This window comes from Fundulus heteroclitus, unplaced genomic scaffold (genome assembly GCF_011125445.2).
Source record: "Fundulus heteroclitus isolate FHET01 unplaced genomic scaffold, MU-UCD_Fhet_4.1 scaffold_36, whole genome shotgun sequence".
Classification (NCBI taxonomy): Eukaryota; Metazoa; Chordata; class Actinopteri; order Cyprinodontiformes; family Fundulidae; genus Fundulus; species Fundulus heteroclitus.
This window is the reverse complement of record NW_023396770.1, coordinates 2731596-2749498: the sequence shown is the minus strand read 5'-3', so window position 1 is coordinate 2749498 and position 17903 is coordinate 2731596. Positions and strand designations below refer to the sequence as shown.

General features: G+C 40.5%; 1 protein-coding gene across 1 annotated transcript in view; it reads right to left on the bottom strand.

The window, feature by feature from the left end:
- Positions 1–17903, bottom strand: part of asap2b (ArfGAP with SH3 domain, ankyrin repeat and PH domain 2b) — a 48029-nt gene extending 30126 nt beyond the window's left edge. The window contains exons 1-2 of the mRNA XM_036130418.1: positions 17373–17903; positions 1852–1924 (exon numbers count right to left, since the gene is read on the bottom strand). Of these exons, the coding sequence (XP_035986311.1) occupies positions 1852–1924; positions 17373–17501 (202 nt within the window). The 5' untranslated portion in view covers positions 17502–17903. The remainder of the gene's footprint in view (positions 1–1851; positions 1925–17372) is intronic.

Genomic DNA, 17903 nt, shown 5'->3' with positions numbered 1-17903 from the left:
TTTTTCTAGTACAAACGAGTCACGTCTCGAGTCATCAAGTCAAAGTCCCCCAAGGCTACTGCAGCAAGAACAGCTGCTAACTAAAAGGTTTTTGAACTTTTCTGACACAGAGGATAAAAAAGTCCAGGCCTAATAAATAATTAAAAATAGTAGACGAATGTATAAATAATAAAATAACAAAAAATACCAGCTATATACCACTAGAGCTACAATCCATCACAGAGCTGGGAGTCTTTAAATCACAGCTAAAAACATCTGTTCAGCTGTGGATAACTTTTGTTTATTTTATGTTTTTTTTTCTATACAGCTCTTAAAATTGTTTTGAATTGTGCTGTTATGCACTTTTTAGTTTTTATCCTATTATTTTCCAATACATTTTTGTATTATATCTATTGTCAGCAAGATCTCAGCATGTTTTTGTTTGTATTTTAGCTTGTAAAGCTTTGTGCACCATATGGACTGTTATAAAGTGCTCTATAAAGAAAGTTTGACTTTGATATATTTATAGAAATAGTGTTAGAACTAATTGCAGAAAAATATAATAAATAAAAAAGTGAAAAATGAAACTCAGGGCAAAGGTTTAAACGGCATCACTGGCATTAATGCTGAGGTTAAAGCAAAAATAATCAGTTTGACTGAACATTTTTTTCCTAGTCAGCCCATATATCCCCCTGTGGACGTCATGCCACGTTATGTAGCACAGTTGCTTATTGTGTTATGGACGGCACAGAGTCCAGTCTTTAAGATCCTAGTGAAAATTAACACTGGATGGAGATAAATGAGACGCTTATCACAGCAATGCCGCGGTGACTGTGTGCCGTAATCAAAGGTGAAGAGCAACAACTTTAGGGTTAATCTGAGATAAGAAACAAAACTATTTCATTAATGCAGCAGCAATGATAATTCTTTCTACCAGATGTTTTAAAAAGCCAAAAAAGCTAAACTTTTATCCCTGTTGTGACTTTCTGCAGATGTTTTTTCGTGTATGGAAATGTGGTGATGTAGCTGGAACATTATCACTTTGACAAACTGATGTGCAAAAAGTCTAAAATAAAAGCTTTAAAATCTTTTTTAATTATATCATCAAAATTTTACAGCAGAAAAATGTAAACCCTGAAAAGAGGATTAATATAAAACAACGTCTTTGTGCCAAAGAGATTTCTGCCTGGGGTCAAGTAAAAACCGACATTTAATAATTAGACATGAAGTCAATTAAAAAGGTCACAAAAAGTTCACCTCCACTAAATAAAAGCTCTTAAAATCTGTCAGTTATTTCACAATATTTTTGGGGAATAGAATAACAGACATTCTTTTTTGTAGAATTACTATTAAGACATAAAAAAAACACCAATCTGGTAATTTTATCAGCTCTGATTCTGCAGAAGCATCTGCAAAATCTACAGTAAATGCATCTCACTTCTGTGGAGGATCTCTGCAGAGGGATGAAATATTAAGCTGCCGTTAGATGGATAGGATTTACTGATAATTCAGCTTGTTACGTGTAGCCTGTTCTATTCTATTAATTTATATTCTTTTATATTCTATTCTGGGTCCCTTTCTTTGTGTGGAGATTGAACTTATTTTAATACTTCATAAATTAAACACTTTACTTGGCACAGACAACGCAGAAACCAGCAGAAACTCTTTGCATTATTTATTTGATTTTAAAGCCAAGATAAAATAAATGCATTAATTAAACAGAGTAAACACTGGAGGGTTCTGGGTTCTAAACCATGGACTGGGTCAGAACCCAGAACCCTTTTAGGAGCCAATTTAGCCTGAAAGCTTAGAGTCTGGAGTTACAAACGAAGGACAGAAAGATCAGGAGAGGCTTTCAGTGTTTTTACTCACAAAGACCAGAATTGTGGATGGCCTTCACCGACTTCTTGATCTTATACAGAACCGCCCTGTCCAGGTCCAAAGCCTGAGGAGAACACAACGGGTCACAGATCAGCACTGGTCCGACACTTTACTGAAGTTACACAGGCATGCAGACTTTAAAAAGGGAAGAACTTAGTAAAAACAAAACAAACAATTACAGTAAAATCTCACAGAGAAAGAACCAGCTAAATGTTTTTTATGATCTGGTTCTGATTCAACAGTTCGGCTCCGTTATGGCAAAGCCCAACAGAATTAAACCCACCAGGATCCAAAAAAAGCTTCGAAATGAGACAAAATAACAAAAAAAAAAAACATGCATGATGACCCAAAACAAACCACAAAGCAGTAAAATGACACAAGCAGACAAAATAAAGTCTGAATATGTTTGACATGAAATGACATTAATAAAAGGTAATGAAAAAAAAAATATTCAAAAAGGCAACAAAGGACACAAAATCAAGTCAAACTAGAAAAACCAACAAGTAATAAAAAGCTGATAAAAAAGGAACCCCCAACATTCAAAGATCTGCAGAAAACTGCAGCGAAACTAGAAGTGCCGGTCCTGCGTTTGGTTTAAAAGCAGACAAACTAACCGACGCTATAAAAGGAAACGAGAAGTTCAACCTAAAACCGATGATCTAAAGACAAAAGACTTTCTTTCTGTCCACACAGCTGTTTGCAGCACGGAGGACTGCAGGCCCAGATTAACGCGATCGCTCCTATTCTCAGCACCAGAGGCTTTTATTCACCAGGTTTCCTTTGATCGCATCAAGTTCAGCCTGACAGACAGACGTCGAGCTGCCGGGGGTCAAAAATAGACGTTTGTTCACACGTGTTACTCAACAGGAAGGTTGCCCAACAGACACAACGACCACTATTAGGCTGACTGCTTGTTGCCACAAATGGCCATCCGAAGAAACATGGCAGCGGCTGAATGAGGAAGAAGGGGAGATTGAGGAACTTTGAACGTGGTCTAATCTAGAATTTACAGCAAATGATCAGAAAAAGAGAGAATCTCCAGTGAGCAGCAGCTGTGAGGGTGGACCTGCTTTGTGTCAGAGGTCTGAGGAGGAAAGGTAGGTTGGTCTGAGGTCATAGGAAGGCAAAAAATAGCTCAAATACCCGGGCGTGGAAACCTCAAAGCAGACGTGTTGCAGCAGCAGAATATCAGGCTGTGGACTCAGAAACTATAGGGCTGGGCCATATGGCTTAAATATAAAATCTCTCTGATTTTAAATCACACCAAATCCCAATAACCCATTTTTTTCTACTTTTTTTTAAACTGCACAATAAGAAATTAAAAGAACGTATTTAGAAAACTTGCTTTTATGTCAAGCATTTTGTCTGGGAGTTCAAAATGCAACTAAATAAAAGCTGTGAAACATGCTGGTAAAACAAGATGGCCGCCCTGCTGTCGTAAATAATGAAAATATAACTACCCTATTTTTGGGATTATAAATCGCACTAAATATTCTAACTGTGTAATATGTCTCCTCCACGTCCACAGCTCTCTATCGTCTCTATCAGGAGGACAGAGTAGCTGGACACTGCCCTGTTTCTAACATAAGGCCAAAATAAACTTTATATCTAATTAACTTAATAGGTTTATTGTTGCTAGCACGTACTCCAGGCTGCCTTACATGAATGCACTTCTAGTTTAGACATTACAGTCAGGCAGTCTGGTAGACAGCTCAGGGGTCCTCAGGTAGTGACACAGTGTACCGTAAGGCTCCTAATAGCCATTGAGTGGAGCGGCTTCATTGCTAACCAAAGTCATATTTACACACTTTAAAAGATTTTTGAGCGCATTGTACCACATAAAATCAGTCAGTAAACACAACGGTGATCATAGATAAGGCGCACCATCAATTTTTTTTTTTAAATTTAAGGATTTTAAGTGCATCTTATAGTCCGGAAAATACGGTAAATGTTTGCTGTTCATGGTTTTACACAATGAGCTGAGAACTCAAACCAACTTAAAAAGCATGAAGAAATAAATTAAAGTGTCTGGTATTATGGTAAAAAATAAAGTTTCCTCTTTACAATATTTTGACAATATATTTTCCTAAACTTATATTTAGCATTGCTGCTGCTGTCTACATGGAAGCCCAACAAATTCACTGACAAAATAAAATTCAGATTTTGCAAACTTACATTTTGAAAATTTTTTGATTTATCTATTACATGGATTATTAACTGAAGAGCATCTCGCCTCAGATCTGCTGTTCTGCTGCTGTTGGATGGGGGGGGGGGGGGGGGAAATCATGTTGCACGGGGATATTTTGTAATATCTAAAAATTCTTACTCCCGAACCAAGTATCGTCTAAACTCCACAGCCCACCTGAGTGCAGCTGCTGATCCTGATTATGCCTTTCCAGCAGCGTAATGGATCACGAAACAGCTCAAATCATCTCAGACTGAGACGATTCGCCTGCTGCAGGTGGTCAGACGGCCTGGCCTCGCTTCAGTCAGCCAGCCCTGGCCACTGTCAGAGTCTCAATGGGTGATTAACTGCTAGGGCTGCACAATTAATCACATTTACAATAAAATTGCAATAAAAAAATAAAATGTCCAAATCGCAGAGGTCTGCAGTTTTTGGCTATGTAACATTTAATGGATCAGACGCCCTTTAGGTGTCGGTAAAACACTTAAAGTGGGTTTGCTCCACATGGAAGGGAAGAGAGCTGCAGCAGTGAAATAATCTAACTTTAATTATTTGTTTTAGAGTTTATATAATCATACTTTTTACCGAAAACTTTCCGAAATCTCACCACAGGGTTGTGGTTAAACTGTTTAATACATAGACTTTGTTTGTTGGTTGTACTTTTATGTTCAACAAGGACTGATTAGTTATTAGTTATTAGTTATTCAAGTTATTCTCTTGAATAATAAAATTCTGATAAATAAAAATAGTCACATTTCTTGTTTTAAATAAACTTTGTTTACAATTTTCTTCTTCTGCAGGCCATTTTTGTTGAACTACATTGCAATAATGGTTGAAATATACCATTAAACAGACCTACATGGCAGAATGGATCCATACTTTCATGTATTTTTACTCCATATTCTGAGCCTACATGTCCAAAGTTACTTAAATGCTCAGTTTAAACTCCAACCCATTGTTTTTGCCAAGTCTTTGCTGCCTAATTGCATCGAGTTGCTGTCACGTGACTGACTTCGTTTATTTTGTGGCAACAAGCAATCAGACGGGTGTGCCTAATAAAGCGGCCGCTGAGCGTCTATAGGGACAGAAAGAGACGCTTTAAAAAGGTCTGGTGGACGTTTCCAGGCTGCTTGGCTGAAGGATGGAGTTTGTTTAACGTAGAGATGCTAGACGTTGCTCCTCTTCATCAGATGTTTGTTTGTTTTGCTGGTCCAGATGCATCGGTCACATGACCCGGCCCAGACTGCACACCTTTGACCTGGATGCATTCCTCCATCTCCGCCTCATTTCAGCTGCAGCCGTGAGTCACAGCTCAGTGACTCAGAGCCTGAAACATGCGGAAAGTCCAGAAGCTCAAAGGGGGCAAAGTCTGCCTCTTATCTGTCTGGAAAACTGAAGGTTAAAAACAATCCTGAAGGGTTCAATTCCAGGAAATCTGGCTAAAAATAACAGCAGGTGTGAAGAGAAAACGTTTCAGTTTGTAACGGTTTGAGACGTTACCGATTAATAAATTCTGTCTCCTTTGTTATAAAGTGTATTAAACTAAATGCCTTAAAATAATCCCAGATAAAGAAATAAAGTTTTAGACCCTGTTTGACCTGGGTCATCGTATCAGAGGCAAACCGAAAATAATTCTTCATAAATGACGTTAAACTTTGACGTGATAAGAGTTACAAGTGCTGCAGAAAATCATTGAGCTGATAACAGTTTTTGAAAAAGGTGTAACATCGACAGGCTGCTTTAAACTATAATAAAGTCCATAAGTAATCTTGTAATCCATCACAAATCGGTCTAAAGGAGGAATTCTTTACCAAAAGACTGAATGATCTCATAAAAAAAAAAAAAAAAAAAAAAGCAGCAACAACATTTATGAATATATTCCTCCAGATTAGGATCAACATGAAATGAAACGCATTTTATACTAAATACAAAACAAATAAATTAAAACGAAACCCCCAGGAACTATGGTTACCACTTTGATTTTCGCTCAAACTAAAAGTTACTTACTTATGATTTAATTAACAGATTAAGATTCAATTAATCTAACATAAATACACATGAGATGCTAAAGCTAACTCTACTCCACAAACCACTTTTCACAGGAGAGTCTTATGACAGAGCAAAGAAATGTTTAAAATACTCAGTTTAAAAATTTTGTAAAGGTTTGCTGGTTGGTCTCTTAAACATTTAAAAAAAAAGTCTAAAAGTTTAGGAGAAACAAAATGAGAGAAAATGCAAAGTTTGGACCCAGCTTTAAGCCATTAGCTTTCAGGTGTGGCATGAACAGAGCTGGAGCAGAGCCATGGTTCTTTAGATGTGGCTCGTTATGTCCTTTTAACACTGTTGTGTTTCTGAACCGTGGGTTCTGTCACGTCTGACTTTCTCTGAGCCGACAGGACAGTCAGGTTTCCTGCTTCAAAAGCACTTTGGTCTCACTGGCTTCTCCTGGCTTTTGCTTTTGGGTGTCTGGACCTTCCTTATTTTGGATTAAAGGCACTTAAAGAGGAATCTCGACAGCATGATCGGTACTAGTTGTGATTTTGGACAGGACAGCTTCTCTCCGGTTACCCTGGACTCCCTCATCCAAGCTGGCAACCACACTTCGCTCTCAGGGGGTACGAGCTTCTAGGAGAGGAGCTGTCAGGGGGTCGCAATTGGCCAATCAGAGGACAGACAACAAGCGACTATTGCCTGAAGAAAACTAGATTATTCTTTCCTAAACTCGACTTCTTTAGACTACAGATAGACCAGAAATGTCACCAAACTGTCACAGTAGATACAATTTTTATCTCATGACTGGAGCTGTTTTCACATTCGAAGTTTCAAAGGTGATCATTCTGTTGATTAAAAACACGAGTTTAACATAATGTTCATTATTCAAAGATAACGTGTTGATTACTTTAAAAGCTTTTCTGAATTTCTAAATAAGATAATTCATTTATGAGAACTTTGACATAGTAGTGACTAGTTACATTTACTCAGTTACATTTACTCCAGTAACTTTTTGAGCAAAATGTACTTTAGGAGTAGTTTTACTGCACTGTACTTTTTACTTTTACTTGAGTCATACTATAACTGAAGTATCACTACTTTCACTTGAGTTAAATTTCTGGCTACTCTACCTACTGTGAATAAATTCATGAATAAAGAACAAACTTGTTTTAACCAAAAATGCACCAGAGAGACAAAAAGCTGGAGTTCATGTTAAAGTGAGACTTCTTATTTATACACAAGCTTTATTATTTTAATGTTATTTTCCATTTGCTGAGATTATTGAGACATTAGGAGGTCAGATGAACGTTCAGTAAACAGTAGATATTGTTACTGGAAGTACTTTACACTGTTCTAACATGCTGTAGATACATTAACTGATGTAAGTATTACTTTCAAGTTTCATGTTGAATACAGTATTTACAAAAGTGTTTCCTCTGCCTGATTGTTATTTTGTAATTATGTTATTCTTTGTATATTTTTCATTCTTGTCTTAAAATACCAGAATTTCCACATAGCCTTATATTTTTGTCTGTCCCATTACATAATTTATGAATATTAAATCGTCAGCTGTTATGATTATTGACTCAGTACCTGAGTAGCCTTGGTACTGAATACTTTTTTTACTTTTAACTTCTTGGCTGACTAATCTTTACTTTTACTTGAATAAAAATATGTTGAAGTAGTGCTAATGTTACTTGAGTAAAATTTTTAGCTACTGTATTTTTTGGACTATAAGGCGCACCTAAAATCCTTAAATCTTCTGAAAAATTGATGGTGCGCTTTATAATCTGTTGTGTCTTATGGTCTGAAAAATGCAGTAATCAACCCACCTTTGTTTGACAGGCATCAAGGCAAACTGTTTGGAGCATAATGGCATGAGGCTTTCAGAATATGCTCATTTAAGAGACTTCAGGATTCCCAAATCCCAGGTTCTAGGGGAAACACTGTAAGAGATTGTTGTGCCTGGACTTGCAGTCCGTCAAGGATATTTTGAAGGGACCCAAATGAAAGCAGTTTTTGTAGGTTAAAGTTCAAAATCTGGTGTATTCTCATATACCACGGAAAGACAGGAAGGTTTTCCACTTTGCAAAATTATCTGAAATAATTCAAGAAATCTGGAAGACTTAAAGGAGCATAGTTCTACGATTTTTGCAGAAGTCTGCCCCCTCTGGTGACGTGGTGAAATGACACCAGCGTTGTGCACATGCATAGGATAAGAAAAGCACCTGCCGCTGCACAGGTCCTTGTTTAGAGGCGTGATGTCTTCTGAGGTAGGAAATAAATAAATATTGAAGTTAACCCATGTTCTCTCGCTAATGCATTGATTACAGCAGAAACTCAACAAAGTAGGAGGTGAACGAGAGCATGGAGTGCATCACGCCCAGAGTACACAGAATCACTCTCTCCCGAACCGACTAATCCAGCCTATAGGGGCGACTGTGGTTAAAAGAGTAAAACTCATTTTACACATCGAGCAACTGTAATTTTGGGTGTGAAAATAAGAAATAAAAAAAACTTTTAAACTTATGCAGTGCTCCTTTAAACATGGACAGTCTGGTCTCATCAACAGCTGATGGAACCCTACGACCCTTTTGAGAAACCTTTGTCCAGCTCTTCTACGATCCCGGACTTCACCTCACCAAATAGGAGCGTGATGTTTTGGACGGACCAGCACACGGTCAGACGGATCAGTACTCCAGCCCACTGTCAGCACTGAGACTGTGATGTATGGGCTTGTTTCAGCGCCTTTGGCAAGGCTTATTTTAACGCCTCTGATGGCGGCAGTAATGCAAAAAAATCCAGAAGAGATTTTAGAGCAACATGTGCTGCCATCAAGAACACATCTTTTCCAAGGATGTCTGTAGAGTTTTCAGCGAAACAAAGGAAAACCACCTCCCAAACACAAACCAGAAGCATCTCCAGAGGAAGAGGAGGGTACAGAACTCTCCCAAATAAGACATGGTGGAGAATTTAAGAGCCAAAGCAAAACTTCTGGACTACTTAATATAAAATAACACCTTTCAGTGTTGGGAGTTGGAATGGAAACATTACAAAGGAGAAACATTGTACTGAAGTAGCGTTTCTGGAATGCATTGCGGCCTGATTCAAAGGAACTGATGAATAATAGCCCAAAAAAAACTGTTAAAGTTAAGTAAAAGCAAACAGGCTGCTTGCTGTTTTCCCTAAACCATTTCAGTGTTTTTTCTGGTCTGGATTTTATATGAGCCTGCAGGAGCAGAACTGTGACATAAGCACTACTGTTCTTCACATATGGATGAGGTAAACGCACACTGAGCAGGTTGTGTGTTTACAGCGGTCTGACAATGAATGAGGCGTCGGTGAGTTGGTCTTACTCAGATCACCTCCAGCAGACGCGTCGTGACAGGACTGCAATTAAAAGTGCAGAGGAGGAAGAAACGAAGAGGCTGGCAGGAAATGAAGAAAGAGAAGAACGACTGCAGTTAAAAACATGGAGAGATTTAGCTGAGATACAAATATAATCTGGAGACGGAGGGAGGATCAAAGTTGGAATCCTCGTGTTGGGACTTGATCCGACTCGGGTCTGCTGGGCGGGGATATCCCAACATGGAAGAGGAGAAAACAATGTTTGAATCTGTTGTTTCTACTCACTTATTTTGGGTTATTTTACTGATGTCAACACTGGAAACCTTTGAAAAATCTAATTTAAAACCTTGAGCTGGAACGTCTGGCCTTTCCCTTGAGAACAGAACCAGTGCTTTGGGCTAAATAAAAGCTCATCTGACCAACCCGCAACCTTTAACGGTTTGTTTAGGTAAACAGTGAAGTCTTTCAGTTCCTGAAATCTTCTTGAATCAAATCAGTGAAGCTCAAACTGTGAAAAATCTGGAACGCTATCAGACGCTGGATGCCTCGCACACTCACAGGCAACTATAAATAAATCATCAAACAGGCCAAACCAGGGAACAGGTCCAGGCAGTTTTACATAACCTGAAGGAGTGGATTTAATCAGAATTGGTACCAGAATTAATTTAAGAAACAAGCAAGTATGACAGACGTATAATTTAATCTATTTTAGATAACTGTCACTAAAGCCTGAGCTTACACGTCCTAACATTAGCTTCCATGTCTGGGTCTAATGTAGGGTCAGTATGAAATATGGGCTCTGAATGGGTTACCAGAACAATTACACCTGAAACTTGCCAAAAACATGCCAAACAACTACAAAACGGCAAAGACACAAACACGGAAAGTCTAACTGGGAAGGTGTGAAGACATGAAAAATAAACTGACAAATATTGCATGCAAATAGTTTTCTGTGATGCCGATATTTCACACATTAATACGGCAATGATAATGATGTTCTGCTCTACAACACCAAAAACCATTGCATGAACAGAAAAGCTGCAATCTTACCACCAAGAAACCAAAACCCCCAAAATGAGTTCAAAGATAAAACAGGGCTTTAAGTTTCTTTGCTCTACCACTGCTTTTTCTCCCAGTGTTGTTGATTTGTTAGCCTACCTTTGTGTATCTGGTTACTACTCTAGGTGAATAAATATTTTAATGCATTATGGAAATAAATATTTGTAAAAAATGCTAAATAATTACCTGGTATTGTGTTTTTGTCTTGTCTGCAAAAGATTACATTCCACATGTGCCCCCTTGAGTTTTACAACGGTTATCAATCCATATGCTGATGACAAGCTGCTTTATTTCTCTATCTCCACAGTCCCTGATAGTCACAAATCTCTCCTTTCCTTTCACTAACTCCAAGTTTTCTAAAGGAAAATCAGAGATCTTCAAATCTTGCAACAGGTCTTAAAAGGCACAGAATAGTTTTGGGCTAAGGGCTGGACGATAATTCAATACGATATATATCGATCGATAGACGTGTGGTTCAATAGGAAAAAAGGGTCAATAAAAAGTTCAACAGAACAGTTTTCCTTCTTTTTGCATTCTAGTCATGTAGTTTAATGTTACAGTCAAATAAATTCTCCCAGCTAATCCCAAACGCAGACCCAGAAAATGCTCCTTCACCAAGCTTTACAGAGTTCAGAGAGCACATGTTCTTATTTTCTTACAAAACCTAGTTTTGGTAAAAAGTTGGTTGAATAAAGGGTTGTGTTTGAATTCAGTGATCTTTATTTAAGAATAGGTCATTAAGCTACAACATAAAATGGCCAGGGCTGCACTTCAAATATATGTTGTGAATTCTTTGATGATTATTGATATTGATCACTATGATTTTTATTTTATTGATGTGCTTTTCCCCCAATATCATCCAGCCCTATTTGGGCCTAAATCCATCTTGGTTTCTGTTCAGTTTGGACAACCAGTTTGCACAACATTATAAAATCTGTCAATGGCAATAATATTGGTAATAAATGCCTTTTTCATATTTCCTGTACTTCGATTGTGATTCCTACACTCTGGGTGAGCATTTGCTGCTGGAAGACTCTGTCCAACTGGCTAAATGCACTGCCCAAACAATTTAAGGAACATTTTGAAAACACATCTCTTCTCAACTGGAAAAAAAATCCTGTGTATAGCGTACAAATAAAAGACTACCACGTCATTTGATGAAAATGACTCCTGAGAGCTTAATCCAAGGTCATGGAGAAACTAGGGCCCCACTGAGCTCCTGGAAAGTCAGAGGTGCAACCTGGTGACATCGGACGGACCTAAACATGATGTCCCAGAGATCCCCCGTTAGATTTAGGGCAGGGGAGTGTGGAGGTCAATCAATGGACCTTACCAAGCTCCGCCCACAACTGACCTAAAATTCTGAAGTCTCACAAACAAAGCCTCGCGGCGCATTCATTCTACGGAAGTTTCTATGTAAACATGGCGGTTTCCACTTGGACTGATTCTTTGCGGAGTATTCCTGACTCGATTAGTGCGTCATTTCTGCCTGATTTTGAAAAAATATCATCGACAACAATGGACAGAGGAATTAACAAGTTCATGTCATCATTTTTGGACGAGTTAAGGGTATTTGAGCCACGCGAAGCCTCCAAAGTTGTGCAGGTCACAGCAAAATGCTATCGGTCGATGAGGAAAACGGCAGACCCTCACACCCTCAGCATTAATATAGATGTGGACAAGATAACTGATGCCTATTGTTCTTACAAGGCTGGGTAAGTTGTGCATTCATCGTTTTGTCTGTTACTTTTGAAATCAGCGGATAATTCCTGTGGTTTGTTGGCAAATGTTTGTGTGGCTAGCCTGATACGCTGTACTTGGTGCTAGAGTGGCTAACACGAGGAACAGTTTCGTCCAAAGCCTTTTCTGCTAAAATAAAATATTTAGTGTATGTCAGATACAGTACACGATTGAGATTGATCTGTTTAGCTAACGTCTGCTGGTGTCGGATAAGGATGGGACGCTGTTGGCCCATCCCCGCCGACAAAATGCTAATAAATAAATAAATAATAAGCAATAAGTATTATTGCTTTGCTTTAAGTATTAAAGCAAATTTATAATACTTACACCAGCACACACTCCCTTGTTCTTATTGATCCTACGAAGGTTGAGCTGCTCGTGTGGTCGCGCACAAGCTTTGATCCAAGCCCGGCATTCTGCACCTGATTTTGGAAATCTGTGAATTTTCCCACCACAAATACGATCAGGATATCTGACATCACCAGTACAGATACCCCACTGGCAATGGAGAACCATTATTTTTTTTATTATTTTTCGATTATTAACTCGAAAACGTTATGCCGGTATGCTAGTACAGCGGTAGTATAGCACTACATTAGCTTGTGTTTGTGAGACTTCTTCGAACGTTGTAGCCACTCTATGACGTAGAATGGGCATCAGCCAATGAAAAGCGGCCCCTCTGGTAAGGTCCATGGTATCACGTCTTTTATCCTCCAGGAAGTGCCTCGAGGATGAAAGACGGCCCATAAAGCCGAGGACCCCAGGACACACAGCGCCACTGAAGGGTCCAACAATGGGTATAATGATTTCATCCTAATGGCAGTCAGGGTACCGTCGTTTATCCTGTAAAGGTCTGTGCGTCCCTCCATTAATCTACCAACACCAACCCACCACCAACATTATCCTCCTGAACAACGTTGGAAGCAGAATAAAGCTTCTCAGGGAACCTTTTCACTTCTGTCATGAGCTCAAAGTGAACCTGGTGAAAATGGTAAACGTCTGGTGCTTGTATAGCACTTTATCAAGTCCGACAACCCCAAAGCACTTCACAATAGAGTCAGTCATTCACCCATTCACTCCCTAACGGTGGTGAGCTATGTTAGTGGCCACAGCTGCCATCCTGGCGGAGTGGGACCGCCTCTGAAACCTCTGCAGGGTCCAGGTATCATCTCATGGTACTGGTAGCGACTCTGACCCTGGTCAGATGCTAAACTACCGAGAAGCAGTCAAGAAAATCAGGTTCTGTAGCCTCCAGCTGCAGAACCGCTCCTGTTTTTGATGTCTCATTGTCTCCCCTTTAGTGCACAAAACATTATTGTACTCTGATTAAATGGTGTCCCTTTAATGTTTTTGAGCAGTGTATTAAATTGGCATGTAAAATCAGGGTTCATAACACTGACTATATTGGCCAACAATTACTGGATTCTAAACAAGTCCTTTGCGATATGATTACTGTACACACAGATATTGCAATTACATCTATATAGAATTTACGAACAAATAAATCTGTTTAAAGAAACAGCTCTTGTCATAAGAATCATGCAGAGGTCAGAGATTTGGTGTTTCTAGGAGCAGAATTAGACAAGGGGAGGCTGCATTAGGACATAAAATAACCTGTTTGGTGCTTCTTGTGCATAAAGGTTGAGGATTATTTTATCCGTTCATTCTGACCACGCATTTGCTTAAAATTTGCATTTTACTGTTTCTTTCTGTCAATACAATATGCTTCCCTTTGCATTTTCACTGACCTCACGATGCACACTTCTATCATTGTTCCGGCTCTTCTCGGACCAGTTTACCCTTCTGACATATGAGAGATTTTATTGCTCGATCAAACTCTGAAGAGGCCTTCGTGTACGAGATATTTTTACTCAGCTCACTTACACCCACTTCCATGCAGTAGAGTCTCAGTAAACACAAAATAACAACATAACAAAACAGTAACTAAACAAACTGCCAAACTACAGACAGTTATGAGAATATTTCTGTATGATAAACAACCACAGGAATGTGTAACGGTAAATGCAATCAAATCTCACCAGCAACCTCAAAGAGAGTAAAAAAGCCAGAGATACTAAAGAAAATCATATAGAGAAAACACGGTATGTGGAACTCGACAACAGCAGAAATAAAAAGGAGTCACGTTTGAAGCTCTTTTTGTATCTCTGGAGCAAGAAATGACAAAGGAAGGAGATTGTCTCCTAAATGAAGGGGAAAGTGTCTGCAAGAAGACAGACAGCATCAAGATGGTGTGCAGAATCTGCCGCTTTGACAGGTGCTTAGGAAGGTTACAACAACAAAAGTTAAATACCCGGAGTCTAAAAAGCAAAATAACTCAGGGAAGTGGACCATAAAGATGCACGAGACAAGAAAAAAAGGCACTGACAGCTCGGCAACAACCCAAGAGGGACGGAGCAGCTACAGAGATATAAAAGAAGTCAAAATCACGAGCAAACAGCGAAACAGAGAGGTGCTGAGGGGACGCCTCAGACTGGGGGTCCCAGTCCTCTACGGGATGAAAACGGGGCCCATGGGGTCCCTGCAGATGTGCCCACGGTGGGTAGCTGTTGGAAAGCCTTTTGGGTAGGAAATGGTTCCGTCTACAGTCAGACAACCTATAATTAAAAGGAATATTTCATAAACCTGCTTAATGTCTACTTTAGGAAAACATACCTAAAGTAATGTGAAAAAGTGTTTACCTTTTTCCACATTTCTTCTGTTATTGCTGCTTTGTTGGCACAACAAATATCAGATAAAAGATAACCTGAGTAAACACGTAATGCATTAGATTCTGCTGGAGGTTTTTCTTTCCCGTTAACAGGGAATTTTCCTCTCCACTGTCACTTCGTGCATGCTCAGTATGAGGGATTGCTGCAAAGCCAAACGCCTTAGTAAGGAAGAGCCTCTTGGTTCCAGAGCAACAAGATTAACCCAATACCTGGACCCTTGTTGGATGATAATCAAACAAACTGTTAATAAAGAAATCCTTAAGAACTGCAGAGGAACAGGTAAATGAACACCTCAGCAGAACCACGGGCTGATTGCCTCCATGCCAAGCCGCATTGATGCAGTAATTTATGCAAAAGGAGCCCAAAGTAAGTATTGAGGGCAGAAACATACTTTTCACAAGCCTAACATTTCCTATAGAGACTTTCTTCCTGTTGAAGGGGAGTTTTCCTCTCCACTGTCGCTTCATGCATGCTCAGTATGAGGGATTGCTGCAAAGCCATCAACAATGCAGACGACTGTCCACTGTGGCTCTACGCTCTTTCAGGAGGAGTGAATGCTGCTTGGAGAGACTTGATGCAACCTGCTGGGTTTCCTTAGAGAGGAAACTTTCTCACCAACCTGGAGGATCTGATGGAGTCTGACTCTGGAAAGAACCTTGAGATGAAATGTGGTGAATTGGAGCTATAGAAATAAAAGTGAATTGAATTTGTTACGAAACAGGCCTGAAATGTGAAAAATAATCTCCCAGTTTGCTGAATAATGTCTTTATTTTTGATTAACCACATTTCTTTGATTCAGTATCACTCACCACAGCCCGGCCTGATCATTATCTGGCCTGTAGAATCCAGAAATCACTCGAAAAGAACCAGAGAGTAGACTAAAAGGTCTTAAAAAGCAGCACACGATTCCCTAATCTAAAAAAAACTTTAAGCAGAACAGTCCAGAAGGTGTTACAAAGCCATTTCTAAGGCCCGTTATCAACAGGAGAACACGTGGAGTGGAGGAGAACCTTCCAAGGATTGATCAGTCAGCCAGGAGGTACCAGAAGAACATCTAAAGCTCTGCAGGCCTCACTGCTTCCGTTAGAGGTCAGGATTTAACAACGGCAGAGAAAGACGGGGCAAAAATGGCTTTTATGGGAGAGATCTGAGAACAGAACCACTGCTGACCCAAAAGAACAACAAGGCCCGTCTCACATTTGGCATTTCAGGACCAGAACATCATATCTAGAGTCAAACATGGCAGTGGTGTGATGGTGTGGAGCAGGGCAGAGCCATACAAAAGGACCTTGGACCCAGATGTCAGAGTTCACCTTAACTTTAAACATATTTAATGTTTTTTTTTTAAAGATACCGTCATTTTTAAATATATCTAAATGGTTTAAAAGGAAGAGCAACGGAACAACGTACAATGTTGTGCTCAGCTGGCCAGAGGCTCATGGGGGCCACATTTGGTCCTTGGGGCTCCTGGTCTGGAGCCACTTTGCTGCTAGCTTACTTTTCTAGCCGCATTTATCCGTAAAGTGCTTTACAGGATGTCAAAAGACAGAAAAACAGGAAATTACGAAGCGTAAAAGTTCATTCGTTGGATTCTCAGAGTAAACCAAAACGCTTTCCGTCCTGATTTAATGGAACCAACAGTTTCCGCTCATCTCAGCTTTTCAGGCAGTGTTGTTCCAGAGCCGAGGAGTCTAGAACCTAAAAGCTGGCTCACCTTGTCTGGTTCTGGTCTGGATCTACGTGGTTCCTACCCGAAAATCTACTCAGAAACGGATTTTAACGCGTTCCAGCCTCATGGCAACACCTTAACACTGACCCTTTGACCAACAGGGAGCCGAGGCCAAGGCTTATTATATTATTATTATACTCGATTTGATCAGGAGTTGGTATCAGAACCAAATAGAAACAACAGAGCAGCAGCTACGGCCCAGTTTCAGTACACAGGCATAAAATAGTAGCAGAAAGGGTTCCTTGGATCTCATTTAGTGGACCTGCAGGAGATCTCCATGATCCTGCATCAAGGAGAAGCCAGCTTTAAATCAGAGTCCAGTGCTTCCAGCATCCTCTGACCCATAACCGCGGTTTCCTCTCAGAACCTCACCACACCTAACAAAACACGCCTCATCATCACCCAGTTGCAAAACTTCAAAAAACAGGCAGTGGGGTTGTTGCAAAACGCAGAGAATCAACTGCAGCCTCAGCAGGAGGAAGTGCTGCTTTCTCTTCTCCTTTTTACACACACGAAAAACACGAGTCTGCTGCCCTGCAAAGAAGAAGAAGAAGAAGAGGAGGAAAACTCCTCCAGCCTCGGTGCTACTGCAGGGAAACGCCTCAGACGCAAAGCAGCTGGTTTCAGAGCAGGAAGTGACAGCAGCGCGTAAAACCAACCAACTCGGAGGGGATTTGGCTGTAAATGTGGAGCTGATGGAGGGGGACAGGTTGTGTGTGAGTGCGCCCACCTCCTCCAGAGCCCCCACTGTGTTCCTGCAGTGGGACATCCGGGTGGTGAAGCTGGAGGTGGTCGGAGCCTTGTAGTCCTCATTGGTCTCCGCAACAAACTCCGTCACGCTGATCTGATCCGCCGGCATCTTGAGGCGCGCTTAAACAACCCCCCCCCCCCCCCTCAGCAGAACCCTGGAAAGCCCGCAGGTGGAGCTGCCACACCTGGCCGCAGGAGAGCAGAAGTTACCCGGACCGTCACACAACGCAGATCCGCTCAGAAATCCTCATAGCAGGAGCTCGAACCCTCGACCAGCCTCGGCTAACGTCGCGTCAGGCAGAAGCGTGGAGTCCATGTTTGAGGCGCAGCCACATTCCTCTGCGCGTCCAGCCGCTGGCTCACCTGAGGAAGCACCGAGCAGGGCGGAGACAGACGCGGCCAGAGCGCACTGCTGCCGCTTCCTGGAACCGGAGCCCTCCCCGGCCACGCCCACTGGGCCGGCCGCGGTTAAACTTCTACTTTTTGGGTTTTAGCAGACAGAGTTTGCGCT